The 27,986-nt window shown below is 38.1% G+C and overlaps 3 protein-coding genes across 11 annotated transcripts in view; 2 read left to right on the plus strand and 1 right to left on the minus strand.

Annotated features, from left to right (window-relative positions):
* LOC139970087 (uncharacterized) overlaps nucleotides 1–27,986 on the minus strand; it is an 853,056-nt gene that overhangs the window by 371,395 nt on the left and 453,675 nt on the right. The gene's annotated exons all lie outside the window — the stretch shown is intronic.
* The window catches only part of LOC139970058 (uncharacterized), a 354,811-nt gene that overhangs the window by 178,811 nt on the left and 148,014 nt on the right, over nucleotides 1–27,986 (plus strand). The window lies entirely within an intron of this gene.
* Nucleotides 1–27,986, plus strand: part of LOC139970044 (uncharacterized) — a 103,348-nt gene that overhangs the window by 37,205 nt on the left and 38,157 nt on the right. Inside the window, exon 3 of the mRNA XM_071975636.1 lies at nucleotides 18,658–18,866. Within this exon, the coding sequence (XP_071831737.1) occupies nucleotides 18,658–18,866 (209 nt within the window). The remainder of the gene's footprint in view (nucleotides 1–18,657; nucleotides 18,867–27,986) is intronic.

Consider the following 27,986-nt stretch of genomic DNA (forward strand, 5'->3'; position numbering starts at 1 on the left):
GGACTCTATATGTAAGGGATGGGCATTTCCAGTCATTTATATTGGTGGGGTACCCCTGCCAGTAGACCTCCAAAATGCCCATCCCCTCATTGACCTAGGTCAGCTCATGAGGTAACCAATTGAAAACTACTGGAAAAATGATTGGCAGGACCCTATATGTAAGGGCTGGGCATTTCCAGTCATTTATATTGGTGGGGTACCCCTGCCAGTAGACCCCCAAAATGCCCCTCCCCTCATTGACCTAGGTCAGCTCATGAGGTAACCAATTAAAAACTACTGGAAAAATGATTGGCAGGACCCTATATGTAAGGGCTGGGCATTTCCAGTCATTTATATTGGTGGGGTACCCCTGCCAGTAGACCCCCAAAATGCCCATCCCCTCATTGACCTAGGTCAGCTCATGAGGTTACCAATTAAAAACTACTGGAAAATGATTGGCAGCACCCTATATGTAAGGGCTGGGCATTTCCAGTCATTTTTATTGGTGGGGTACCCCTGCCAGTAGACCCCCAAAATGCCCATCCCCTCATTGACTTAGGTCAGCTCATGAGGTAACCAATTGAAACTACTGGAAAATGATTGGCAGGACTCTATATGTAAGGGATGGGCATTTCCAGTAATTTATATTGGTGGGGTACCCCTGCCAGTAGACCCCCAAAATGCCCCTCCCCTCACTGACCTAGGTCAGTTCATGAAGTAACCAGTTGAAAACTACTGGAAAATGATTGGCAGGACTCTATATGTAAGGGCTGGGCATTTCCAGTCATTTTTATTGGTGGGGTACCCCTGCCAGTAGACCCCCAAAATGCCCATCCCCTCATTGACCTAGGTCAGCTCATGAGGTAACCAATTAAAAACTACTGGAAAATGATTGGCAGCACCCTATATGTAAGGGCTGGGCATTTCCAGTCATTTTTATTGGTGGGGTACCCCTGCCAGTAGACCCCCAAAATGCCCATCCCCTCATTGACTTAGGTCAGCTCATGAGGTAACCAATTGAAACTACTGGAAAATGATTGGCAGGACTCTATATGTAAGGGATGGGCATTTCCAGTAATTTATATTGGTGGGGTACCCCTGCCAGTAGACCCCCAAAATGCCCCTCCCCTCACTGACCTAGGTCAGTTCATGAAGTAACCAGTTGAAAACTACTGGAAAATGATTGGCAGGACTCTATATGTAAGGGATGGGCATTTCCAGTCATTTTTATTGGTGGGGTACCCCTGCCAGTAGACCCCCAAAATGCCCATCCCCTCATTGACCTAGGTCAGCTCATGAGGTAACCAATTAAAAACTACTGGAAAATGATTGGCAGGACCCTATATGTAAGGGATGGGCATTTCCAGTCATTTATATTGGTGGGGTACCCCTGCCAGTAGACCCCCAAAATGCCCATCCCCTCATTGACCTAGGTCAGCTCATGAGGTAACCAATTGAAACTACTGGAAAATGATTGGCAGGACTCTATATGTAAGGGATGGGCATTTCCAGTAATTTATATTGGTGGGGTACCCCTGCCAGTAGACCCCCAAAATGCCCCTCCCCTCATTGACCTAGGTCAGTTCATGAAGTAACCAGTTGAAAACTACTGGAAAATGATTGGCAGGACTCTATATGTAAGGGATGGGCATTTCCAGTCATTTTTATTGGTGGGGTACCCCTGCCAGTAGACCCCCAAAATGCCCATCCCCTCATTGACCTAGGTCAGCTCATGAGGTAACCAATTGAAACTACTGGAAAAATGATTGGCAGGACTCTATATGTAAGGGCTGGGCATTTCCAGTCATTTATATTGGTGGGGTACCCCTGCCATTAGACCCCCAAAATGCCCATCCCCTCATTGACCTAGGTCAGCTCATGAGGTAACCAATTGAAAAATACTGGAAAAATGATTGGCAGGACTCTATATCTAAGGGCTGGGCATTTCTAGTAATTTATATCAGTGGTGTACCCCTGCCAGTAGACCCCCAAAATGCCCCTCCCCTCTGGGCTCCCGCTCTATTAGCTTGCCTGGCATGTGGGCAATCTTTATTTTCTACAGAAGTTGAAGTTTTCTGATGAACTGTTAATTTAGGTAACTATCAATTTAGGTAACTATCGGAGGGCATTGTGGTCAAGTGGTTAAGGCAGTGGACTTGTGATCTAAGGATTACAGGTTCGAGCCCTGGCCAGATCATTGCGTTGTGTACTAGGGCAAGGCGCTTTATCTCCATTGCCTCTCTTCACCCAGGTGTATACATGGGGACCTGCGAGGTAACTTGTAAATATAGTTGCGTGCGCCGGTTTGTGGCTGCACCCTATGGGAAGTCCCCCGGGGGACACATGGTTGTGGTGCACTGTGGTGCCCCAGGAGAGATTGATTGAATTGTGCACACTTTGGTGTGTTGGTGTGACAAGTTACCAATGACCAGGGGTTAATAATCAGCGCATTGAGACTTAAGTGTGTATTTGCGCTTTATAAGAACTGCGTATTATTAGTATTATTATTATTATCAGTAGCTGTCTCCACTTTAGAGAAATCTTCAATCCACCACTGCATACTACAATATAGTAGTTGTGTTTAGTCAAGTTTGTTAGCTCTACACAATTAAACAAGTGGAATCTTAAAAATGTCATTTGATGTTATTTATAGAGCTAATTAGGCAAGCTGTCTTCACCTACATATAGCCTGTAGATTTCATCAAAGGAACCCAACACAGCCCATTACCATTTCACAAACTGACTGTTGAGAAATTATCATGTGAAGACTCACATCCACAAAGGTAGTTATGTCATCAGTAATGTGTTCCAGCTTGACTTTTTCTTTCACTTTCTTGGAGGAAATGTGCAGAAGAAATGTTCAGAACAGTATCACCTGGAGGTTAAAGAGAAAATACACAATAATTCAACTTTCCATTCACTAGATTTATCAGGTGAAAATTCATCAGGTCTGTGATCATTTTTGTAACATACATCAACGTCTTTCCTTGTGTCTTATTAATAAGTATATATGAGTAGTATAGGGTGTATCTCAGGGCAGCAAATATATTGTTTTTAGGAATATGTTTTGCATCTGATGTAAGCAATTACAACACTTGTAGTGGTGACTAATCAACTCCATGTTACCTTCCAAGAAATGTGTAGCCCCCCCCACCCCCCCCCTGATAAAAGACATCTTTTGACAATTGCTGGAAATTTTCTACCAGATTTGTGAGCTATCTTCCATAGTATTGCAACAGAAAATAAATGTAGAAAGCACATGTGCTTGAGTTTCCTGGAATTATCTCTTAAATGGCCAGTATTGTAACTGAAGTGCAAATAATGTACATCTTACACAGAACACATTAAGAGAATCCTTCAACACTGTTGACCAATGGCTAAGAATGGAATTCTGAATTACTTTGATTTTTACTCTGAGGACATGCATAGGGTCCAGAAGGTTCATGCATGTTTTGTATTACTGACTGACAACAACATATCCACACATTACAGTAAACCCAGTAAAGACTTCCATTTGTAATCCCTTAGTATATATAGCTCATTGACAAATTACATAAAACCTAGATTATCTTCAGATTTAAATTTTACATCAATTTGATTGGGTTTTAGATGTACTGAGAAGGGAAGGGTAGGAAAAGTTAGGATGGAAACAGAGATTTTTATGGTTCCTGTTAGTCATTCTACATGGTTCTAACTTAGTGTGGGTTTGTTTCTAACTTAGTGTATGTATGGGTCTCACTTTGTGTGCAGTGACTCTATTTAATTGTTAGGGGACATGCACTTGTGAACTAAATTGATTGTTTATGAGCCTGTCATACATGTTACTGCCTATTATTTGTGGAAATTAGGCTGACAATACAGAGGAGTCTGGCTGCACTGTTAAGACTGATTACTACCCTTACCTGCCACCCAACACTATGACAAACTGATAAATTAGAAGGGATCAAGTCATCTGAATATTTTGTTCCTTAATTTATGATGGCTACACAAAACAAAAAATGGACCCAGTATACTAAACACATACACCTCTTTGTGTACTTTTACACAATGGTAAGCAATACAATGTATGACATGTATTGCCTAATATATGTTGTATGTATGTTAGACTGAAGCCATTATCTTCTTCCCTAGGCCCTTAGGGAGTTTGCTGATCAAGCAAGATTCAAAACAATTACTGTTCCACCAGGATTACAGTAGGCAGTAACAAAGTCACTTTCTACCCAGAATCAAATCTAATTATAAATATTACCCCGCATACCAGTCCTGCTATACACTAATTACACACTTACTGTAAACCATTCTGTGCAAGAACCTCTTCATGTAACCCCCAAAGATCATCTCAAGACTGATTAATCAACCTTTTCCTAATAAGAAGATAAAAACAAAGAAAATAAGAATCAGTTGTCACTAATTCTATATTGACAATATCTGAACTAGATATGTTTTAATGCAAACAATGAAAACCTTTGTTATTGAGTTTGCCTTTTTAATATTTGCTCAACAGTTATTCCATTGCTCACAGATATATAAGCTAGTGCTAAAATGACATAGTGTGTCCCTTAAACAACTCAATAGACTTTGCAAATTCATTCATTTCATTGAAAGGCCCTTTTTGTTATTTTCAAGTTGAACAGTTTTTGAAAGTTTACCCATCAACAAAACAAGTAGTTAAATTTGGTAACATGTTTGTAATCCTTTGGATTAGGCTTATTGATCAGCACACTTTATAGTTTGATACTTTTAACATGATTGGTTTCTTTGTTTGTGTTTGAACACCGAATCTCTAATTTGTTTGACTTTGAGGTCAAGCAAAGTTACAGTAGGCCTAATTACTGGTCTGGAATACTTTTGTCAAACAATCAGTAAACCAGTGTCAAGCAGAGGCTGCTCTAATACATAACTGTTGTTATATTTGCTTTCACAACTGTTCCAGTAACTTAATTTCCACCTTTGTCAATAGACATCAACCTGATGCCCCACCCCCCCTTCCCTTACCTTCCCCAAACACAATAAAGAATTACTGAATTACAGAATAACTTTAAGAACATAAATATCATACAAAATGCATGAAGGATTTTAGATGACATAACATGCTGAATCATTCAACCTGGTGATGGTGAAAATAGAAAACATTCATTAGTATTAGGTTTGAAAGAATAGAGATGTACTTTGGCTATAAAATAGAAAACGTATTAGAATTTCCTCCTCTTTGAAACTTACATTTACGGTACAATTTGTAGAAATGATGCTACAATCAAATAAACACTGAGCAAAAGAGGTCTCGCAGAATCCCTCAGTCTAAGACCAGGCTACTCAACCTGGGGTCCGCGGACCCCTAGGGGGTCCGTGAAATTTATTTGGGGGTCCGTGAGGTCAAAAGGGTCCGCAGGGGGTCCGTGAAAAATAGGGGTCCGTGAAAAAAATAAGGGTCCGCGAAAGCCGAAGAAGTTCGTGAAAAATGGAATGAGAGATATAGTCGAAGGAAGAAGTATGTATGCCTCTAGAAATCTAGGCTAGGCTAGCCGTCAATACGTCGGACCCTGATGATCAGACCGTATCGTCAGTAGTCGATAAATGTTGAATCGTGCGTTCCCCCGATGAAAACAAGTAATATAGTTTCTCATTGGTATACATTCGGTTAGTTATGGATAACATGCCCTGCACCCGAGTGTTGTGTACAACTTAACTGCACACTATACATCCTAATATGCAGAGCAATAACTATGATGCGTTGCTCACTGTTGACACAGCGAAGCGCGGTAGTTATAAGGCTTTGGTGGAGGAAAAGTTATAACTAACTTGGATTTGACACAAAAAACGGTGCCATTTGCAGCTATCTCTGACAAAGAAAACCCATAATTCTCCTGACCTCATGCAGAATCAACCAGTTTGTATCTGACAACTCATCGCTTCCAAATTAAAATTTAATTGGGAAATATATAATTTGAAAGTAAGAATTTCCAAGAAGGCCTATGCCTAGCAATACTTGCAGGTCTAGGAAAACTGCATTCCAGGCCCAGAAAAAATGCATTTCTAAACATAAATTCTTGAACATAAATTTACTTCAAAAGTCACAAAATAATGCACCATTTCGCATCTAACCCTCAAATATTGAAAAAAATTCAAAAGGGGGGACACCCCCTCCCCTTATACCCCTCCCCCAGGCCGGCGGTCACTGTCCGGGGGTCCTCCAAATATTTCAGTTTATCTCAAGGGGTCCCTGGATAGAAAAAGGTTGAGAACCTAGGGTCTAAGACACAACATTTAAGTATTCTAACTTAGATTGTTCATACGTTATGTCTTGTTTGCAGTGACTGGAATTGATGGCGTGGGGAGGGGTAGGGGGGCTGGATGAGGGACTTTCTAGTGGGGACTTTTTTCTTGAGGGATCATCTGATAAATTATGGAGTAAAAAAATCCACTTAAGCACTTGCATTCAAATAGAGGGGGAGGGTGGGTTGATGGGGTAAGAACCAAGTGGTGGACCATGCAATCATTACCCTGCTCATATAAACTGTACATACTTCTTTCAAGAGCTGTAAACCACACATGGCAAATCCCTAAAAGGCTGATCTCAGGACTGAATAATGAAGTTTACCTGATGTAGAGAAAAACAAAACGCATTTGGTTTATATCAATTATAATGTTATCATTCATTTAAATTGTCATCACTAAGTCTGCAAGCAGCAGAATTCTATCATGTAACATTGTCACATATAATTAACACAGCTTTTATTAACATGGTATGCTACTGAAATTGCAAAATAAATTACAAAGTAAAATTCATAATAGATATGGGATGTCTTCTCATATGATATACTGTATTGAAATAATTTTTATACTTAGTTATATTTAAGATAACATTGTAAAGAGTATATCAAAGTCTGCCGATAGGTAAATATGTACTTTAACTCAATTAATTATAGTACATTGTCATCATTTCAGAAATCCAACATATTCATCAACCTATATACAGTATAGTGAACAATTGGTTCCTAATTATGTGACCAGAATCTTTCATCATGTTTATTATGTTATTTTCAATCCTTCATCATGTTTTCTTCAGACTTCAGTCTATTTAAAGGCTGCATCATTATAACTCTTGTTTCTCAATTGAGTATAAACCAGACTGTGGATTGCTAGTGGTATTGCTTAAAGTTTGTATTGAAGATTCCATGCTTGTATCAATTTAAAATTTATGTTTGTTTATATTTCAATTATTTTGGTATAAGTTGAGCTGTATATTCACTGTGGGAAGCATTATGAGACCTTGAACTCATCTTGTACAGTCTATGGATTTGTGTTCTAGGTGCATTACTGTTATTTCATATCAGTTTGTTCTGTGAAGTCCTGGTGTGAGGGGGATGGGGGATGGATGGGGCCAACAGTTGTTAGTTAAAAATGCTTAAAACAGTAATATCTACTGTAATACAGTAAATAAACATCATAACAAACAAAATACATTTAAGTTCAAGATCATATCCATAGTTGTGTGACATATGTGTACCTAAATTAATCAAGGTGTTTTGTTTTGTTTGATGGAGTGTTCATTACAAATACTTCTAACACAAAGCTCAGCGATACAGACTGAGTTGACTTCTTTAATGTTTCTACAGCATTATGGAATATCTAAAATGGTATTTCAAGTTTTTTTTATTTTAATCTGAAGAAAATAAATACCTACACAGAAGACATATTTGTAGGTAACCCAAGCTACTTTCATATAAACCAACAAGTTGTCTTCCAGTTTTACCATTCTCGGAGTGTCAGGAGTTCTAGAAGACTTTATTCATATGAGTCTAGAAGGCAATTTTTATTTCAGTTTGGCAAATGGTAAAATGTACCAGAGGGTGTTGAGGTAGCTATTGTGTCATACTGTAGCAAGGTCATTACAAACATACCAAGTACTGGATTAATCCAGCAAGAATCCGATCGTTTTCATGTCCTTACTAGGGCGTAATCCTGTCAGTTGTATTTTGAGAAGATGAGTTAAAACTTTATATACATTATTTTAGTGAGAGTGAATGGAGATAAAAGAGTATTCCTCGATCTGCGACTCTATCCATAAAATCTACCACACATCTTTGAAACGTTATCAATACTGTTCAACACTTGCCATTATTGTGATAACCATCACATGGAGGAAATATCAGATGATGAACCATTCATTGTCCTTGTCAGCACAGTATGAACGTGACTTCCATCAAAAACTGGTAACTACAGGTGGAATAGGTGATACCCTAATAGCTCGCTTCAAAATTAACCTAATGAAGAGAAAAGAAAGTGATGTGAATGAGATTTAAGTCCTAATTATAGGAGACATTGAGAATGTCAGTCAGAAATAGATATATCTGGCTAACTACCCTGTATACATGAACAATCACAGAGAAAAAATACAGAGGAAGGAAAGTACACTTCAGTTTCCAATAACCAGGTATTAAGTGTAAAAACAATTAGCCAGTTAAGCATCAAACTTGAACCGGGTTGTCCGTTGTTTAGTGGAAGAGGCATATAAAGGTGTGGTGCAGTGATATAAATGAGCTCCCAAAAGGAGAGTCCAACTTCACACAAACCCAACCATGCATGGTTTGGTCCTGACAGAGAAATGTGTGAGATTTCGCACCACTCTTTAGTATTGAGGACAGAATGTCTTTTGAATTTCCACTCATTAGGAGATAATTGTATCTAATTTAGTGTGTCAGCTTTTGTGGATGTGTTTTCATGATATTTTTCTTTATTTAATGGCACCAGGCCCCTGGAGATTGCATTGGCTACATTGACCTAGTTACACCACTCTCTGGGGGGGGGGTCTATTTCTAGATTTTAGATCACCAAAGGTTTATAAAGTACCCTGTTCAGCTGGTCAATAGCCATACAATATGGACAGTTCTACAAATTTGGCAGATGAAGACACTTGTAACCTCAAAATTCTGCAGAGGTGGAATATGTGATCACCTACAGTAATAGCTCGCTTCAGGATAATTCAAGTTAACTTAATGAAGAGAAAAGAAAGTGATGTGAATGAGATTTAAGTCCTAATTATAGGAGACATTGAGAATGTCAGTCAGAAATAGATATGTGAATGTCTCTGGCTAACTACCCTGTATACATGGACATACCCTGTTCAGCTGGTCAATAGCCATACAATATGGTTAGTTCTTTCTACAAATTTGGCAGATGTGGACACTTGTAACCTCAAAATTTTGAGTTAAAAAGTTTTGAGATGAAAATCTTGAGATCAAAATTCCAAATATTGAGAAAGCAAATTCCAAATTTTGAAATTTGGGGACACATATTTTTTGTTTTAAGCCACCGTACTAGGTCGGTGAAGTTAGATCAGTTTTGAGACCAATTAGATTTCTTAAAACCAACTGCAGTGACTGGCTCAGCAATGTTTCAAAATTAAACAAGCATAAGTGACAATTCTTTATTCACAGCTGTACATACTCAGATTAGTAGGAAGTATTTCCAATTGTGTTCTCTGTTTATAGGGCTGGACTTACAAGGGTACTGCAAAGCTCTCCAAATCTTCAGTATTTTCACATAGTTTTTGGAATCTGCTAGCAATTTCGAGCACATGAGGACATGTCAGTAATAGAAATACTTTATCTGATTTTACTCTGTAGGATATCTGAACCCTAGCCGGGTGCTGGGGGCTTCAGAAGAGCTCTGTAACATATCTTCTACTTCATATCCTCTTGTACTAAGTATTAAGCATGTAAAAACATGTTAGAGAGAAAAATTTAATTTCTATGAAGTATAAATCTAAGCCCTGGTGGGAGTCCCTGGGGACTTTAGCTGAGGCATTCTAACTTTTCAGATATTTAATGTTCTCTGATAGTGATTTTTCAGCCCAAGTTGAGCCTATGGGGGAGGGGGCAAGTGCTCGCCACCCTAATGGATACCAGTGCTTGTATTTGTTTGAATGCCCTCTAAATGTGTTTATTTTAAACAGCCTAACGAAAATATTTAGCTAAAAAGGCCTCCTAGATTGTTGGAAATGACACTTCCCAGGTCTTGTAAGCTGCTCTAAAGTTTTCTCAACATCCTTTATTTTGAGATCCCATGTCATGATATGGTCATCAAATAGTTTAGTGAAATAGAAGGGGAAAAAAACAGTCTGGTAAGTTACTTTGAAATATCATGACATATCTTTTGTGAGTTTGACACCGGCATTGACATTTTTCGACAAATCTGCAAATTGCGCGTGGAAAATAAGGAAAGATTGACTGGGCTTTCAGGCAAGAAACATGCTGAAATGGACCAAACTATATGTCAAACTGACATCATACTGTAGATTGCGTCTGAAATATTATTAGGGTGATAAACTGATTGGCCGGTAGTTCTCAGCAATAGAAACTTTGTTATTTTAGTGGTTTTAAAAGAGCATCAGGGTACGTCCGAGAAGTGAAAACCCGATTGAAAATGTAATGTTAGTATCGAGGCAATGACGCGAGCAATGATGTGAGAAACCTGTATGATGTCAGCATTTTTTACCCTTTAACATAATCTTTGGCATTCCAGTACCTGGAAACCACCTTTCTATAAGGGTATTTAGCTCACTAGCTTGTGTGATCAGTTAATGCGCACTGGTTACATGATCATGATTGGCTGTTTGTATTATTCAGGCGCGTAGCGAGGAATTTGCCAAGGGAGGGGCGAACCTGTAGGCAAATTATCAGAGCCATAGATTCAGCATTGGAACTACTGTATCTAAGCATAGCGCCACCATGGGTTGGTGGGAAGCGTACAAGAAAATTTTGGCCGAAAATGTCTCCCAGATCGCTGTAAATGGCACTTCCCATGCCTTGCAAGTTGCATCTAAGCATTTTCTCATTCGAAATTACCAGCAATATCATAAAAATGTACAAAAAAATATGCTCAAGGGTGGGGGGGGGGTCGCCCCTTCGCCACTGTTGCTAGCGGTAGCCAGCAGTTTTGGTGTATAAAGTCACAACAACCAGATTACTTCATTCTTACCATTCCTATGGAACTCTGTGCCTCTAAAAGTGAAGGGTACTGAAAGAAGTTTGATAGGGTCATGGGTCCTGATCTCCAGTACAGTCTCCGTCTTCATATTCACTAGAGGTGTCTTCCTACAGTTGAATAATTACATCATGGAGCCGTTCGAGCCTCAGTGACTTCTAAATCAAAAGTGAAACACTAACATGATATTATTCAGATATTTCAGAATACTTCAGAAACAAAAGGATACTCACAACAAAGAAAAACCCATGGTAGCAGTTCCACTTTGATCCAATCATTGATATTTTTAATTTAGTGAATATATATACAGTAAATTACTGGTACAGTGTTTGGTTTCTGAATCTTTTTGAAAGTTCTTAGGAACTTTTGCATTCAGATAGCAATGTGACACTACAGCAGTCTTTGTGGGCAATCAACTTCACATGCTAGCTGTAAAGACCCCTACACGTTTAGTAAGGAAATTATGTAAAAGTGCATATTTGATCTGTGATATTGAAGCTGAAGATACGTCAATAGGAACTGAGCATTACCAGCAAAAACCCTGGAAATTCTGGATATGTTCCAATAATGGGTTGTCTTGGACCAGTTTGGGTGGTGTAAAGTACTGCAGTATTTTGGGTGACACAGACTACAATAATGCTGCATATGATATTGAATCTCAATCTCTGGAAAACCTTGCGCTTCATTTGACCTTTACCCACTGGCAGGTTAGCACTTAAATCCACAATATCCCAGGAGAGGAAACAACTCCAGAGTACTTTAAGTATAGGTTTTTATGACTTAATTTGGCTAAAACCTTTCTGACAGTTGGATGATCTCGCAAATGCAGAACACTTCTTAAATGAATAATATGAACAAATTATTTGAAGAAGGAAAACCTCCCCTTCAACTTGTAACCAACTAGGCCTATAACAGGCAAGCATCACCATACTTCAGCTAGTCCTACATTGTGCTGAGTATAGGTCACGCTTTATGCTGGTATTGCATACTATTGAATATTATAACTAAAATCATTAGACTAGGCCTAAATTAGGCTGCACTTAGGTTATATGACTAGAGAAGACCTAAGCCATAACGTTGAACGTTATGATGGCCTGTGAGCCAATCCTTGTACGTGCACAGCCTAACGCTATGAAAGGAACTCAACTGATACGTGGGATTTCTTCTTTGACAATTGTAATATACTCCGTCTGTTTCTTTCAGTATCATGTTCACCATCTGGAATATGTTGCAATACCTTCATATTTAAGCCTGTACTGTAGCTTTGGGGAATCATTTCAAACAAACAGGGAAGTACAACCATTCAACCGTTCTCCAAACGCTGTTTACACTGTGGCGTTGGTTTGTTTAGATTTTGAAAATGAGACTTGTTCAAGTCGTTTTCCATGCCTACGAGGGAAATTCCCCTATTTTTCAGATAAATGGTCAATCTTCCAATTGAAATAATAGCAATTTACCACAAAATGGCAAATTCCTTAGATCTAATAAGTGAGGACTTCAACAATATGCTGCAAAATGTCATTTTATCATTTGCACCTTGACATTTGTCTGCTAAAGTTGTGTTCATAGAATCCTGTACAGCAGCTTGAAAGTGCCATCAAGACAGCAAGATAAACATGTCTTAGATATTTTTTTTTTCAGCCTGGATAAGCTTGGAAAATTTTCAATACTTTAACATTTCTAAAATCTTTTGAAATGACGAGATGGGCTATTTCAACATTAATCAGAAAATGTCCAAATTATACACTAGGATATGGAATTCGGAGGGGGGGGGGGGCGGGCGATGCAGACCCGTCAACTCCCCCGGTTTTACCGGGAGACTCCCGGTTTTTACCCGAATCTCCCGGCCTCCCGGTTTCATATTCTATTCTCCCGGTTTTTTAATGTTTCATCACTTGCGACATTTCTGAAAATAGCCAACAGTTAGTCCTATGCTTATTCGCGTAATAAGTGTAATCTAAAAATAGATTGATCGTTTACAAACACGTTACGACTGACACAGTGCTGTGCGGGACTCTCAACCAATAGCAGGCTGCTTCGTCAGTTCTCGGACTTCACGCAATGTACGTTGGCCTTGGTAGAGTCCTGAATACAGTACATTAGTACGGCGTGCACTGTGCATATGCCATGGTGCACTCAGTTTAATATATATATATATATATATATATATATTTATTTATATATACACACTTAACTTGTATGTATACGTGGCGCGGCGTACCATTTGTGTGCAGTTCGCATGTAGGATATTTGTATACGTCGAAAAACAGTTAAGTTCTATGCAGACGAACACTTTACATGCGTCCTTTTCGCTGCTAGGTGAATATTACGTCTTTAACTACGATTTAAGAAACGGCTGTTTCAAACATCTCACTAATTCTTTCGGCGACTATTCATGGAGCACAATAGCATTTCCTGCGTATAAACTCGTACAGGGATTACACGCGGTATCTACGCGGCGTCTACGCGGCATTTTGTTTGTCAACGTCTTTATACGATCCTGTAGGCGTACCCATGTCCAGTTATACGTGAGCGGTACTGTAAACTACACGTTAGGAGTATTTATACCATTTCAGTTGAAAATTACCAACCTCCCTATTTTCCCTTAATCTCCCTATTTTTTGGCCCTGAAAAAATGTTATTCTCCCTATTTTGGGGTCAAACAGGTTGACAGGTCTGTGATGTTACATTCAGCTGAGAAGAAGGCCACTGCTACGGGTGTTCACCCCCCCCCCCCCCCCTCAGACTTTACCCTAAAAATATTTATTGGCAATAATGGTGTATGGAGCCAATTTAAGACCTAACTGTAATTATGCTCAGAGAACACCATTTAAAGTAGCTTTTCAAAACAATATCAGGGGCGGATCTACATAGGATTTGCCTTCAAGAAGCCAACCAACACACCGCCACTTTTTATTAAATTCTTCTTTCCATTCTAGCCTTTCCATAACAGTGAAGGCCCTACCCAAGTCAATCGGAAGGAATTTGGGATTTACTGCTCCAACCCCCCCCCCCCCCACCCTTGAAATCATATATTACAATTGGGGTCGAGAAGGGGTCCCATTGTTCGAGTCCTTCGTTCCGATTTCATCTAAAGGCACTATAGGTAGCCTCTCATCAGTGTATGACAATAACGATATATGCCCTGTTATATGTAAAGTACCGTAGTAGATAGCCTATACATCTGATATTAAGATGTGGTACATGGCTACATGTAGGTAACATGCTATAATGTGTACCTCTCTGTCAGGCATTATTGTATATAAGAATAATAACTGGTTGGGCAACATGTCCACCCAACGGCTATTTACCAAATAACTGGACAGGCAAGACTGTATTTTCTGATTTTCCATGCAATTGAACAATAGTGATTTAACATCGGTTAGTTCAGTTTTCAAACTTTACACTAGTATTCTTTAGCACAACCTTAAGTTTAGACAACCTTTAAAGTCTAAATACGCCTCAAAATTGTTTCTGCCGGAGCCCCCCCCCCCCCCCCCTACAACACCCTACATGGAATTGCATTCAACGACTCAACAGCAACACCGTCATAACTTTCGCCACATATAGTCTGACCATAAAGGTTCATTCCCCTTCCTAAATTGATCGGGAGAATTTTGGAATGTGAACCCACGTTACTGGGTACTAAACCATACAGGAGAGTTGATCCGTTTTCAGGATTGGAGACGCAAACTTACCGCTTATGGACTTAATCAGAAATGTACACAAATTAGCCACAAGATGTACCTACTCCTTTATGTTCTACACCCTTCCCCATATCTATGTAGACATGTGACAATCACTTGATTGGCGTAGGGAGGGAGCAAAAAATGAATAGGTTGGGGAAGTGGTCGGGAGGCATCCCAATTAAACAAACAATTCACATTTCGTCATTACTGTGACCCACATCAATACTGAACATTTTCCAAATTTCCATATCAAAATGTTGACTACTTTATCCCGAAAATTTTGAATATTTTGGGGAATTTCAACCCTTTCTCCAAATTGAAACCCTTTTCTTGAATATCAAGTTTGTCTTAAAATTGCCTTCTTTAATTGAACCGAAATTCTCAACACTAGACTACTTTATCTAAAAATTAAACTTCTTCGATTTATTTCGACCTCTTCTTTAATTCCCTTCGTGTAAAATGTCGATTTCTTTTTTGTTTGAATTTTCGCCTTTTTACTAGAAATTTTTATATCAAAATGTCGATACAAATTTCAATTATTTTATCTCAAAAAATTAACTATTCTTGATGAGGATGGTACTAAGTGAAGGGAAGAAGAAAAGAGGGGGGGGGGGTGGGGGTCTGGGGGTCTACATGAATTGACTATGAACATTATTGGTGAAATGTCGCCATAGTATTTAGATTTGAGCAATTACGAGGTACGTGAAAAGAAAAAAAAACATCGTTTGATAGCCTGACACTCTCTTTGCTGCAAAGATTTAGCTGAATAATCCAGCACTGACATGGAATGTAATTCATTAAAAAAGAGGTTTGGTCGGGAGGGAATAAAACATGTACTCCTTCACAAGGGGCGTAGCGAGGAATTTGCCAAGGGAGGGCGAAGTCTGTAGGCAAACTATCTAAGCGGAGCGCTACCATATGTCGGCGCGAAGCGTACAAGGAAATTTTGGCCGAAAATGCCTCCCAGATCGCTGGAAATGGCACTTCCCAGGCCTTGTTAGTTGCATCTAAGCATTTTTTATTTTTAAATTACTAGCGACATCATAAAAAAAATACAAACAATATTCTCAAGGAAAGGGGCGGTCGCCCCCCTCCCCCCTCTCCTTGGCTACGCGCCTGCCTTTAAATCATTTGAAACAGACGGTATTCAATTTGTGTTTATTGTTCGTTATGCATCCACTAGCAGATATTAGGGTGGGGGAATGTGTACATATGCTTTTGGCCAAAATTGTAACCGTTGGTTGTGGGGAGGGGGGGGGGGCTAACACCCAACCTCTAGGGGAAATGTCAATGATAGTTTGATCTACTTGATAGAGGTTGTGTTGTATTATTCACTTCCTCGACCCCTTCCTTACTACATACCCAATCGACGTCAGTTTTTAAACTGTCTGTTTCCACCAGGCATGCATAACGTTACGTACATTTATTTCTATTGGCGCAAAAATATCTGTCATAAATCTCAAATATCACCCGCGAAAAGCTAGGAAACACCTGTTTATGAATATCGGTGACTCATGCTATTGAATTACCTGTTCACATATAGTGTATATCACTAGTGACAATGAATGGTTTAGTGTTATATTAGTGGAGATGCAGACGTACCATATTCGTGGGAGTTGTTTGTTACCATTGACTTGTTGAGTGGTTATTAAGACGGATTAATTAATGGAGAGGAACCGCTGTTAATAGTTAAAACAGCAATTATTCATCAGTGAGATAATTTGACGGTAAGGTATAGAGGCATAGGCTTGGATGTGTACAAAGGCCAGTTCAAACTTAGTTAGGTATGCTATAGGCTAGAGTAATAAAGTTAGGCTATGTTAGAAATCTCAAACATCACCCGCGAAAATCTAGAATTACTACTTTTAGCAAGAGCTGGACATGCTTAGCAAATCTGAGTCATAAATAATGAAGATCTTAGCCTAGTTGTCGACTGATTATCAAAAAAGTCAAAAAAGTTTAAGCATAACTTAACTATAAGTATAAAGGAATTGAATAGAACACAATCGAGACACTGAGTTTTCTTTAGGGATCTTAAATTAAGCGAGGAATAAGACTAGCGGTTAACATTGAAAGTGAGCTGATGCCTAACCTTTACTCCGAAAACAATTACTTCATTCTAGCTAACATAAAGTATCCATAGACAAACTGTAGAAACTTTGTTATCCCTTCAAAAATCTTAAATCACAGAAAATGGTTCAACTCGATTTTAATCGTACATAACATTGTCTTTTATACTGCTATAGCCTAGGCCTTCAAACAAGTCAATCTATAACATTCCAAAATGATTATTATAATCACCAAGCTTACTAAATCTTTTAGGTCGGACATTTGAGCCAATTATGTGAGAAACCTGCAGTTTTTACCGAGCAGGCTGACTGAAATAATGTTAGCCTATTTAATAGCCTAACTTATTATTAGTTGAATGTTATATACTGAATATGACCTAGAGCTTTGAGTTTGAGCCTCTATAAAACAGTTTTCCAATTAAGTTTAATAATAATAAATGAAATAAATAGTTATTAAAATGAAATCGTTCGTCCATGTTTTTCCAGAAGCAACTAGATCGTGGTGTTGCACTCACAGCTGGTTTTGTCTTAATTTTGCACACTTAGTTATAAAACCCGTACATCATTTCAAAGCCAATAGACTTATGGCCACATGAAATTTAAAAGTAAAATGGTTTCGAAATTAAAATTGTGCCACTTCATTTACTCAATAGCAGACGTAAACCAGAGCCGTACCTCTAGTATTAAAAGGGCGCCATCCTCTCATTAAACTCATTAACTGATTTATCTCTCGTGTTTGTTAATCTACATTTGTCTGCTAACTGTTCACACCCGCTGAACTCCATAATAACAGAAGATATGACAATGAAGACCCAACCAAACCGATTAAACTGAAAAGAAGTAATACATAATTAGTATAATTAAACCCTCAAGGATATGAAGTGTTTCCAGATAACAATATTATTCGTAAAAAAATGTAAAAAGCGGATGGTACTATTTAATTGGAAGAAATTTAGAAAGTTAAGATCATAAGCATTACCCAATTTAGGAATATCTACAAACACAAAGAAAGAAAAATGTCACATTTCGAAAAAATCCACTAGAAGTTATGTCACACTCAAACTTAGAAATGAATTTGATAATTAACTAAACACAGATAGACATCGTCTTTTAAACAAATCATATTAATTGGAAATAATTCAAATATACGCAGAAAATAGTAGGATTTGGATCAATAATTAAAATAATTTGTATATTAAAATTATAGTATTAGCCTCATCAACCTTTCCCCTTTTAAACTTGAATTTGATCTACATCTGCTTCTCTAAATTGCATTTTAATTATAAGAAACAACCTATTTATTGAAATATAATTCCTCCATATCTCCTTAAACTTTATAAAAAAAAACTTGTATTTGTTGAAGTAGAAGTTTCCTTTTTATGATTCCTATTACATTAGTGACTAATATTTACATTTATATTAAAGATTCCTTCTGAAAGTTCTAAATTAAGACACAAATAAATTTGATCAATATTTTCTTCAAAAGATTCTTGATTACCCAATTTTTATAAAATTTCCAACCCGTCTATGAGATTTGTTCCCTATTAACTAATAAATTAAAATATGTAGGCTCATATTCGTATCTTATTGAACTTTACTAGCTATAAAACCTGTTATTAATAATATAATTGTAAAACAATAAAACTAATTTTGTAATCCTACATTACCGATTTATTTTCCTCTAATCTTATCCATGTATTTCTGCTTGTATTTGACTCCCATTAAAATCAATCCCTTATTTTCCGCTCCATTAACTTTTTCCTATTTACAAATAAACACAACCTAAATATCTTAGTTTATCGCTTTATTTTCCTTTATTTTATTTCGTTATTTGTATTATTTATAATATCATAATAATTATTCTAATCCTTACCAAATTCAATCTATTGATCTCTATCTACTCTATTATCAGTAACTCTATTCTTTCATCCTAGATTCCTATCTCCCGTGTGGATCTATATGAATGCTCTCCTAGAGTTGATGAGTCTGGTCTGAACCTTATCCTTGAGTCTGGTCTCTCTCTCTCTATCCTGAGTTCTCTCCAGGAGCTGTGGATCACTGACAGAGACAGGAGACTAACTAATGAAGAGTTGGCGGCCATCTTGTCTTACTCCTCACAGTGTACAAGCTTGAAGGAGCTGTGGTAAGTATTCGTGTGTAGATGTTAGAATCATCATAACAGTTAAACAGGGAATTAATTTAATAACAGTTATCAATATCAGACTAACAATAGAGACTGTAAAGTTTGCTGTATTTTATTGTCAAGGATTGGATTTAATTATAGTTATGCTGAATTTATTTGAACAATTAGGTCATCGTGAAAGGAATTCTGTAGAATGTTATGATTAATAAAACAAAATATAATGGATAAATAGGGAATATTTTAAGAGGGTGTTGGTAATAGAGGGGTGCAGGGGTGGGTGGTGGTTGCTTAAAATGTTCTTTGTTTATTTTAATGTTAAAATTTAGCTAAATAGGTTTTTGAATTATAGGAATGTTTATTAGGATAAAATAAGAGATATATAGACAAGGAAAATGGATTTTAATAACTCTAGCGAGTAATATTAATATTCTAAAGTAAAGTTTTATAAGGAATAACTGTTAATTTTGACTGAAACCTCAGAAATAGTTGATTTTCAATTATGTACAATTAATTTAAGAAACAAAAGAGATTGAAAATCGTTATTAATTTTAAAGTAGTAAAATGATGGCAATAATAATAGCATAAACTCCTCAAAATTTTGATCAGATTATGATACTCTAGCAAAACCGAAATGCATACAGAAGAAGCAACCAATAGATAGTTTTAGTTGTCAAAATTTAGAGAATAGTTACTCAAAATAAGTTAACTAATTAAAACAAAATAAAAGTTAACTACAGGGGCGTATCCAGGATTTTCCAATAGGGGGGACGCCAGGCATGAATGATCGCCGTCCTGGGGGATGGGTCTAAGGGGAGGGGTGTACAATTTTTGCTTTCAAAGAAGGGCTGAAGTGCAAAATGGTGTCATATGCATGGGCGGCGATCCGTACTTCCGAGCGGGGGGGGGGGGGGGGGATATGACCTTGTTGACTCTCTAAGCGTAGCGCCACCATGAGTTGGCACGAAGCGTACAAGAAAATTTTGGGATTAACAAACCCTCTAGATGGCCGGAAACGGCACTTCCCGAGGTTTCCAAGCGGCATATACCCAACTTTAAAATAGGGATGTCATGTCCAAAATATCTCATAATCAGGATCCAAAATACTTTTTTTGGTAATTTCGGGTGTTATTTTGGGAAAATTGCCCCTGTCAATCTTGTTTCAGGCGTAACGTTAGAATGTTCGAGAGCTCTGTTATATTATTCGATAAAGAAAATGGCCTCATGCAGGCTATTATAGGCCTATACACATGCAATACACAATTACACATAGTTACATTCCTAGGTACCGATTGCTAGGGCATCCAGGTGAAACGTGTATTAAGCATTACCCTGGTTACATGAGATTCTCAGCTGTTCGAGGGAACATGTACGTGTGTAGGCCTACTATAGGGCCTATATGAATACTATGAGGGTGCATATATGTACCATATCAATACCGTGGGCGCAATAATACATTTTGTTGTTATAGGGCCAATGAAGCCTACAGTCAACTATTTTTGCTTTATAAAGACGCTTTATTTGAAAAGATCGCACTGCGTTTATGGTAGGCGAGAAATGAAGCTAAAAAAGAGCCGTACATTAACGAAGATGCATAAATGTAGGCATGAAAATATTCTTATCCCTGGCATTTGGTGGGGGGGGGGGATATGGTGCATTACATCCCCTCCACCCATTTTCATGGGGGGATATATCCCCCCTCCACCCAGGATCGCCGCCCATGGCCATATGTAATCCATTTTTCGACCTTAATAATAAGCAACATTTCCAGTAAATATGGACACAAAATGCACAATTTAGTATGGCTGGCATGTCATTTAGTGTTTATAGTGATTATACAAACACAATTACCATCTATGTTTCTCAAACTATTATGCCGCCGAACTTCGCCAGAACCTTTTTTTGGCAAACAAAAAATAAAGCATACGGGAGGGGGGGGGGTTGAGCGATCACCGACATCTCACATATAAAGGTCGTCATCAATTTTTTTTTTTTTTTTTTTTTTTTTTTGCTAAACTTTTTTTTTTTGGTGACGGCCAATAGGGGGGGGGCGCGCGCCTGTTGCGCCCCCCCCCCTGGATACGCCCCTGAACTAGAAGGAAATATATAATTGCAATTGAGTTAACTATATAGTTAAAAAAAATGTATTGCAATAAATATTATTAAAGGCAAATCTGTATATCTGATAAATTTCAAAGGTTCAAATTTAATCCGATCAAACTACGTCATCACTTTCTTCGTTATAGTTTGAAATACGACGTTATACAAAATAAGCTTAATTATGTCTTATGCTTATATTGTAACCTAATTTTTAAACAATAATTACAAAATTAACCGAGAGCTTCAACTTTGTATAATTGATAACTTTATACAAAAACTGTTTAATATTTTAATATTCCTCGTATTAATGTTACTTCATACCTGATTCGATCATGACGTCCCTGCTTGGTCCGTTCCGATGCAGTGTTATTTTAGACCCCCCCCCACCCAAAACCAACCCATCCTCTCTCTCCTCCTCTTGCCCTGTTTGGTCTTACAGATCAAACCTCGTAAAAGTTTCTCCTTTCCGTCTTTACCATTCACAACATAATCAGTAACATCTTCAACTTACAGCTGACGTGTTACTAAAAAAAGAAAATATTTAAGTCGCACCCGTTACCCCCCCCCCCCCCCCCCCACCGCGCATCACCCAAATCTCGAAAGAAAAGACAAAAACTATTGAGTAGTTACATAAATGAAATATATGATAACGAACGATGCTTAACGTATGTTATATGTGAAACAACGCCATTCCGGGAAGAACTGTGACCGCGGAGAAAAATATTACTGGAAATAATACACTTCGGGGGTTTTGTTTGGTCTGACCATGGTGGTAAAATGGTCTGACTATAAACAAAATGTAACAGAGAATGTTGATTCCCTATCTAGACAAAATACTTTACCCCAATCCCAGTGTGCTCCGCAGTAATTTTAGGCTCGCTCCCTCTGCCCCACTCCCCTTCAGACAACTGACCTGTATCCGCCACCACCCCTCCCTTCGCCATCTGCCCCCCTTTCCCCTTTTCACATAATCTTTTCAGAAAAACCTTCAAATACATTGCGTTTCTACCCGATAACATTATCACCATTTTAGTACACACAGTAGGCCTACTCTACTTCTACAGCAGTTTTCTGCACAGACGATTGATTCAGTCAATTTATTTCTAAAGTAAAATAACTTAACAGTAGAGATGACACACCTGGATCTCCCGTAAATACCTAATTAGCATAACAATAAATAACCTTAGGCAGTTAAAGCTAATGAATAGAAAGATAAACGAGCCGCGCGTCTAGTGTACACCTGGAATGTTGTAACTGTCATATAACGTTACCATGGAAACCGACAATAAGTAGGTCAGTCCGTGTCTAGCAGTGGCTGGGAATAATGCATCATGCTAGTCAATACGGGTTAGGTATATATCTAACAGCCATTCAGTGATACTGTATGTCATATGCCGTGATATTAAGATTTGTTCTCATTATTATTCTTTGTTTATATATTTTAAATGAGTTAACTTGATTTCCTTGGTTGTCTAATACATCCCTCACTTGTACCTCTCACTCATTTGATAGAAGGAATGTTTAATTTCCCTTTCTTCGTTTTATTTTCTTTATGTACTTTTCGTTTGTATATGGAAGTATGCCTAATTAGCACATAATTAAATAACCCTTAATGTAACTCACATATCTAATACGTTTTTTTGCGGGTTCTCAATTGCCTAGTTTATGGAGAACAGTTTTGTTCTGTGAAGTTGATTAAACAGTTAAACGGTTGAGATAAAATATTGCTCGTGTTTAGCAGGGAGAAAGATTCGTTTGATGAGATCTTTTATCTTTTTAAATATCGAATTATATACTGCACTAGTTCTTTTTTATCTACACAGAACAGGCGAAAGTGATTAAATTATTCCATCGAAGTTTGAAATGTATAATGGATTACGAAAACTAGAAATCGATTTCAAATTTGCAACTTAACTGTTTTTAGCGAATTTAGAAAGGCTTAGAAGGCTGTCATCATCGCCCTCAGACTTTCTTCCAAATGGTTTACATTATTGTTATAACACACGCTAACAAAATGAAGTACATATTTCTATCCCCGGTACACAATGAATGAACCTACAAGTTAACAATCAGAATAAACACTTATACAACTGCCAGGGGCATATCCAGGTCGTAAATATGGCCACGGTTCATTTAGTTTTGTTGCTGAGAAGGAAAAAGAAGAAGCAGTTATTCACTTGTTGAAATGAATTCATTGCGTCATAATTTGCGATGTTTTACATGAATCATGGTAGTTTGCTGATTAAACAGAACATAAGTATATTGTGATAGTAACATGCATGGTCGACAAGTAAAAAGAAAAAGAAAGGAAAATAAAACAGAAAAGAAACCGAAGGAGAGGTGTTATGTTCCTGGAAATACAGTTAGTAAACATCTGTGGGTAATTGAATTCCGTCGGTCGCACATCCGGGGTTTTCCTCCCGTCAAATCGCAGCGAATAGGGTGAAAACATGTAAAGTAATTGTGTCTAAATATCGCGAATCTACGCTTTCAGAACGCATGAAGAGAAACATGAATACTCTACGCATAGACCTCTAGGCATAAGAATGCAATATAATAGTAAAGTAGAGGAGCCCTAATGTAACAGAAGCTAAGCTATCTTCGTAGGTATTTTACAGATGTTGTATTTTTAATTGTTGTTGAGATACTACAGTAGGCCTACCTGCATATTTATGATTCTGCGTCATGTTTTACTTTGTTCAACACTTACTTTTGGTGGGAAAAAGTTTTAATTTCGTACTGCAAAGAATCATATCTTTCTAATGTGCAATTACGTAGCACCATGCATCTGCCTAACTGCCTAACCTTTGTTCATAGAAAGTATTGATGTTGCAGAACTGTACTTTGGAGACTTGAACAACAATCATAGGCCTACTGGCGAGTGAAATTTGGCGAGTAGATTTTTAGTCACGGTCGCCAAATAGCGATTACTTTCAAAAATAATTGTCAAGGCCTGAAAAACTTCACAACATGATTTCTCATGGTAGAAATCATGGATACTTTTCATACATGGTATATGGATTTGCCATACACTGGCGGATCCAAGGGGGGGGCCAAGGGGGGCCATGGCCCCCCCCAAAGGTGAGCCAAAAAGTGTTTCCGAACATCCGCTAAATCATATGATTGAAAATTAAAAAAATCGAGAGGAATAGCAGTGGTAGACTAGTCCAGTGGCGGCGGAACCGGGGGGCCCCCAATGCAAACTTTGAGGGGGCAAATGCATGATAAGCCCCCCCCCCACCTTCCAATATTTACCAAGGCTCCGAAACGTGCATCTGCCCATTTTTCAATGCATACTTGTCGATCTGTCCGATGCACACGTATACTATATAGGTGTAATAATTTTAGAAAATGCTGGGGGACCCTCGGCCCGTCCCCTGGCTATAGACCACATTTTCACCCCAACTGCGTCTTCACGCCCCGTGAAAAGTGGAAGCAGTGAGTGTGAGTATACCGGTAAGCGCAACACAACTTCGTCTTAGGACAATGACTTGCCTCATTTCAGCCAGTTCTCCAACATCCTCTTACTCAGTGGCGGAGCGTCCATACGATCAGGGGGCGGATGAACCCCCCCCCCTGACGGACTCAAAGGGACTGCTGGCGCCCTTTTCAGCTTTTCACTACATTTTACTTATTCGCGATTATTGACTATTTTATTTCGCTCTCATCTACCTATTGACATTTGTCATATTCTGTTGGTGTAATTTTCCGACAAAAAGGCAATGACACCTACTTATTCTCCGTTTATCTGTAAATTAGCTAGGCCCGGAATGGGTCATTTCCTGCAATCTATAGAGTATCTTTACTCAAAAATTTACTGTACGCTCCGCGCCAACCTGTGGTGGCGCTAAGCTTAGATAGTGTCGAAAGCGCCCCCCCCCGACCAATACCCCTAGCTCCGCCACTGCCCTTACTACACTCAAAAACGTCTTTGCGAGTACACTACGAGTAATAGCTACTCTCTTAAAACACCATCGAATATACAAATTACAATGTTTTTACAGACTTTTTCGTGCAATCTGAGAAATTGCAGGCTTGAGACCCATATTTTAGGGCTAGGTATTCGCAGCATAAAACACTCAGGAATTGCCGTTTCCGGCCATCTGGGGGTTTGATAAAACCTAAAATTTTATTGTACGCTCCGCGCCAACCGATGGTGGCGCTCCGCTTAGATAGTCTCCACACATTAGCCCCCCAATAATTTTTCCGTTCCGCCGCGCCTGGACTAGTCTAAACCTTTTCGTTTTCTGGTTTAAAATTAAATGCAGAGCTCCCAACTGACCCGCAATTCGCGGGAATTAGACCCGCATTCTAACACCCAAACCCGCTGACCCGCAGAAGCGTCCGAAAAAACCGCATTGTAATTGTCAAGTATACATAAAAAAATTAAAAGAAATTTTGACTTAGCAACCATCATTTCTTTAGCATTTAGCATAATAGAGTATAAAACCTCCTTTACAGCATCATTTGAAACTCAAATTAGCCTATATTTCTTTTCATTGGGGCGAGCAGCGAACATTTTCATGCCACGGGAAAGAATGAATTATCACCTACTATTCAATTTATTGATGTTACACACAAAAAAATGCATATTTCTCAGAAAATTTTGGGTGACAAAAGCCTTTCTAAGTGCCACCATTTTACATGTAGGCATCACCAGGATTCCAAAAAAATAAAAAGGGGAGGGGGACACCCCCTCCCCTTATACCCCTCCCCCAGGACGGCGATTCTTGGCATGGACCAGCATTTGCCTTCTCAAGAGTTGGGAGCTATGTAAATGTATGAGCATGAGGATTTACAATTTAACACCATTTTGCAGTTACAGGCTGGTTGTAAGAAATCTATAACCTATGAGAAATAAAATTTCTTGAGAAAGATGATCCCAACTTTGTTTTATAAATATTTATTATATTTAATATTACACCTGGGAAACATTTTTTTTTAGAAGTAAATTAACATCACCATTGTACACTTTTGTTGCACCAAATTGCATCTGAGGGCATTCAGCAATGGAAAATTTTCCAAAGGGGAGGGGGCATCCCCTCCCCTTAGACCCTCCCCATATCACTCTAATGCCACTTTGGCCCCTCCCAAACAAAGGTCCTGGATCCGCCAGTGTTGCCATATTGAATACAAGAATCCTAAATGATTGTGAGGTCAAATCTCCTATAGGTCACCAGAGGTCAAACTCTGAAAAACCTTTTACATGATATCTAACGATGGAAATCGTGGATACCTCTAATGCTTGGTGTGTGGATTCATAACATTGAGTACAATACCCCTATTGTTTTCTATGGAAGGGTGTATAGCCACGTACAGTAGACTGACCTGTTATCATGCCACAGTGTTATTGTAACAGCTTGTTCTGGTTATACTTACAAGCAGAAGTCTAGTGCATTGAATTCATCGAAATCTCAATGCATTATGCATTCTGGTTATCTTAGGAAAGGAGGGGTGGGGTGGGCTCCAAATATGACTTGCGTCCGTTGGGAGGGGTCTAAATGGGGAGAACCCTTTTATTAAAATATAACCATTAATGAATAGTTTTCAATGCTGTATAGCAATATAAATCATTAGTTCAACAATTATTTCCAGTATATTGCCTACATGTGTACATTGAGTTGTTGTGTCCGCTATAGCCCTAACATTATATATAAGATTAATGAAATATTCGAAAGCGCCTGTTTTAACCAGTCAATGGATAGATACAGAAAACAAACGATTGTAAAGATAAACGTTTTACATAAGAAATAGCAGCATCTATGCGTTCATTATGCTAATGAGATACAAGGTACGTAACCTATATATTTTCTTTCCATTGTCCGAAGTAGTGTTTTACATAGAACTGGGCAATTCAGGTATAAGGTAGGATGATACTGAGCTAGACTTTAACATATTTATTGGATATTATGCACTATCTGTTACCGGTTAATCCAGATAATTTCATTTCATGCTCGATAAACTCAACTTGTTGTAGTAAGGAATCTTACAGACAATAGGTTTGTATATGTGCGCATTTTCCTTCTCTCTATAGATATTAAAGTGAACAACATATTATAGCAGGGCTGTCAAATATTCTTTTCACAAGAATACGAACTGGTTTTAGTATTAATGTCTCGGCATTAATGTTAGTTGAGACAGACGGAAATACTGCTTGGCTTGATGAGTCGCCATATTGTAAAGGGAGGGTGATATAAATAACGAATTTCTCCTTTAACAACATTTATCTATTTCACCAAACTCAGCAATCATATCAATTAAAACAATGATAATGAATAATCATATGGTACCACAAAGATTCAAGGTGCCACATGAAAAGAGTCATATTTAGAAAGATATAACAAAATCTGATTGCTGAAAACGAGTGTTGTAAACTCCCCACATGTCATGGGGCGGGGGGGGGGGGGTGATTGGGAACATGCTCCTCTACTCTTCTGAGTACCCTGCAAAGTGGCCTCCATTTGTTAATGAAACTTATCAGTTCCCACTTTTGTAATTAAAGTGTCCTCTTGTTGTATTTTTTGTAACAAGTGCCTTTATGTCTAAAAATTGCTAATTGGCTTAACAATATTAATTATCATAAAACATGTAATTCGAAAGTACCGGTATAAAGTAAACTTTTGTTAAAAACATTCAAATACTTGAATTTGTTACTCTGTGCATTCCTTTACGTTTAAAGGAATGCACAGAGTATTCATTTTGAGAGGTTTAACATAATTTGACAGTTTAGTGGTTTCTTGCGTGAAATCAAAGTCACATGCTCCACTGCACCTCATTGTTTGTGCCTACACCTTCCAATCACATTTTTCTTTTGTGAATCAACGAAGATCGCATTATTGGGATTCTTAATCAAAAATAAGAACATGAAGTTGTAACATTTACTTGGTATGAAGGGAGTTGGATATTTTGGACACATGCACCTCTTCATTGAGAACATATTTGAATACGATGATTTGATTGTGAAATGGTTGGGGAAACTCTTATCAACTCCACAAAAAAATGTTATAATATTTATTAAATTGG

The sequence above is a fragment of the Apostichopus japonicus genome, chromosome 7 (genome assembly GCF_037975245.1).
Source record: "Apostichopus japonicus isolate 1M-3 chromosome 7, ASM3797524v1, whole genome shotgun sequence".
In the NCBI taxonomy this organism is placed as follows: domain Eukaryota; kingdom Metazoa; phylum Echinodermata; class Holothuroidea; order Aspidochirotida; family Stichopodidae; genus Apostichopus; species Apostichopus japonicus.